The sequence below is a fragment of the Dipodomys merriami genome, unplaced genomic scaffold, assembly GCF_024711535.1.
Source record: "Dipodomys merriami isolate MVZ:Mamm:240054 unplaced genomic scaffold, mDipMer1.0.p SCAF_25, whole genome shotgun sequence".
NCBI classification, from domain to species: Eukaryota; Metazoa; Chordata; class Mammalia; order Rodentia; family Heteromyidae; genus Dipodomys; species Dipodomys merriami.
The window spans coordinates 19,594,607-19,596,524 of NW_027203937.1; the positions used below are offsets into that span (position 1 = coordinate 19,594,607).

The 1,918-nt window shown below is 44.5% G+C and overlaps 1 protein-coding gene across 1 annotated transcript; it reads left to right on the top strand.

Moving 5' to 3' along the window:
• Positions 1-231: 231 nt before the first annotated feature.
• Positions 232-1,191, top strand: LOC138836586 (olfactory receptor 51G2-like). Its single transcript, XM_070035362.1, has one exon. The coding sequence runs from the start codon at positions 232-234 to the stop codon at positions 1,189-1,191; it is 960 nt and encodes a 319-aa protein (XP_069891463.1).
• The last annotated feature ends 727 nt before the right edge of the window (positions 1,192-1,918 follow it).

The window sequence follows — 1,918 nt, forward strand, 5'->3', positions numbered from 1 at the left end:
ATCATTGGGTAGTTCCCGAGACAGGTTTACTACCTGCGGAAGAGTTCTTCTAACAATGAAAATGGCCTTTCATTTATGAACTATTGGATAAATTATAAACCCATGTTTGTCAGAGAAACATTGGAGGCAGTCATTGCAAGATCTAGGTTTATAGGTGTTCTGAACCAGCAGTCTATTTGCATCTAGGGCCCCTGAGTGAACTTCCTCCTGGACATCTGCCTCTGGTTCATCATGTCGGACTCCAACCACACCAGCCCCTCTTTCTTCCTGACAGGCCTTCCGGGCCTTGAAGCCGCGCACATATGGCTCTCCATACCTCTGTGTGCCATGTACATCGCCTCTCTGGCTGGGAACAGCCTCATTTTGTGGGTGGTAAAGTCAGAGCCCTCCCTACACCAGCCCATGTACTACTTCCTGTCCATGCTGGCAGTTACTGACCTGGGCCTGTCTGCCTCCACCCTGCCCACCATGTTCACCATCTACATGCTGGGGCTCAGGGAGGTGGCACTGGACATGTGCCTGCTCCAGCTCTTCTTCATCCACACCTTCTCCATCATGGAGTCCTCTGTACTGCTGACCATGGCTTTTGACCGTTTCGTGGCCATCAGCAACCCCCTGCGCTATAGCACCATCCTCACAAATCCTCGGATTGCCAGCTTGGGCCTGGCTATCATTGTGCGCAGTGTTGGTCTCCACATTCCAGCCCCGATCATGCTGAAGAAATTACCCTACTGCCAGAAGCGCCTGCTGTCTCATTCCTACTGTCTGCACCCGGATGTCATGAAGCTGGCCTGTGCGGACACTCGCATCAACAGTGCCTATGGCCTTTTTGTAGTTCTCTCTACTCTGGGTATCGACTCGGTGCTCATTGTTTTCTCCTACGGGCTAATTCTCCACACAGTGCTCTCCATTGCATCCAAGGCTGAGCGTCTGAAAGCCCTCAACACCTGTGTGTCCCATATCTGTTCTGTGCTACTCTTTTATACGCCTATGATTGGTTTGTCCATGATCCACCGATTTGGGAAGTGGGCTTCGCCCTGCAGCCGTGTCTTGCTGTCCTACCTGCACTTTCTTACACCGCCAGTGCTCAACCCTGTGGTTTATACCATCAAGACCAAGCAGATCCGTTTGAGGATACTACGTATCTTCCGCTCAGGCAGGGGGGGCATTGAAGATACCCACGGTCATTAAAGATCATTACAGGAACAAAAAAATGACATTTGTTATATTTGTTTAATGAGACATTAAACTGAGATTTGCATATCAAGGTGAACAAATAGAAAGAAATCGTATTTATCTGTCTTTTACAGGAAATCGTATCTCTGGGAAAAAATATGCACACTCCACTTAACTGATATTTTCGCTAAACAGTGTATAATTGAGCATAAGTATTAGAAATAAATTAGAAATCGCCAGTAGAAATAAAAATGTCCAGTAATATTAGCCTAAGTTTTGAGAAATGATACATATTAATTACGACCTAAGAAGGGAATTGCTATTTTAAATGGAAAAATGGCTAATGACAACTTTAGAAATTCATGAATGTATACATATAATCATAGGATAGTGTTTTAGAGCTTAAGGAGAACAATATCTTGGCAAATTAGATAACGAACAGATTTGGAACACAGTGATGTTGGAAAAAATCTGGAAAATTCCCCAATCAAGAATTTTATGAGGACTGCCATGATGGAATTTTTTATATATGGTGCACACTGGGTTAATATTACTGCCTGAATGAGTGGTTGAATAGCTTGCACATTGGAGGAAAAGTTTTAACAAGGGAAAAATCTGTATAAAACAATGGATGCTGTTCCCCAGGTGTTCAAGTCATGTCAATAATGACTGTTGCAACAGTAAGATGTACAAGCAGGGATGGTAAGGGGAAACAAAGGAGGATGCAACAATGCTTGATAAG

Bases quoted from the DNA above. Each gene is read 5' to 3' on its own strand.
- LOC138836586 (XM_070035362.1), top strand. From the start codon at position 232: ATGTCGGACTCCAACCACACCAGCCCCTCTTTCTTCCTGACAGGCCTT.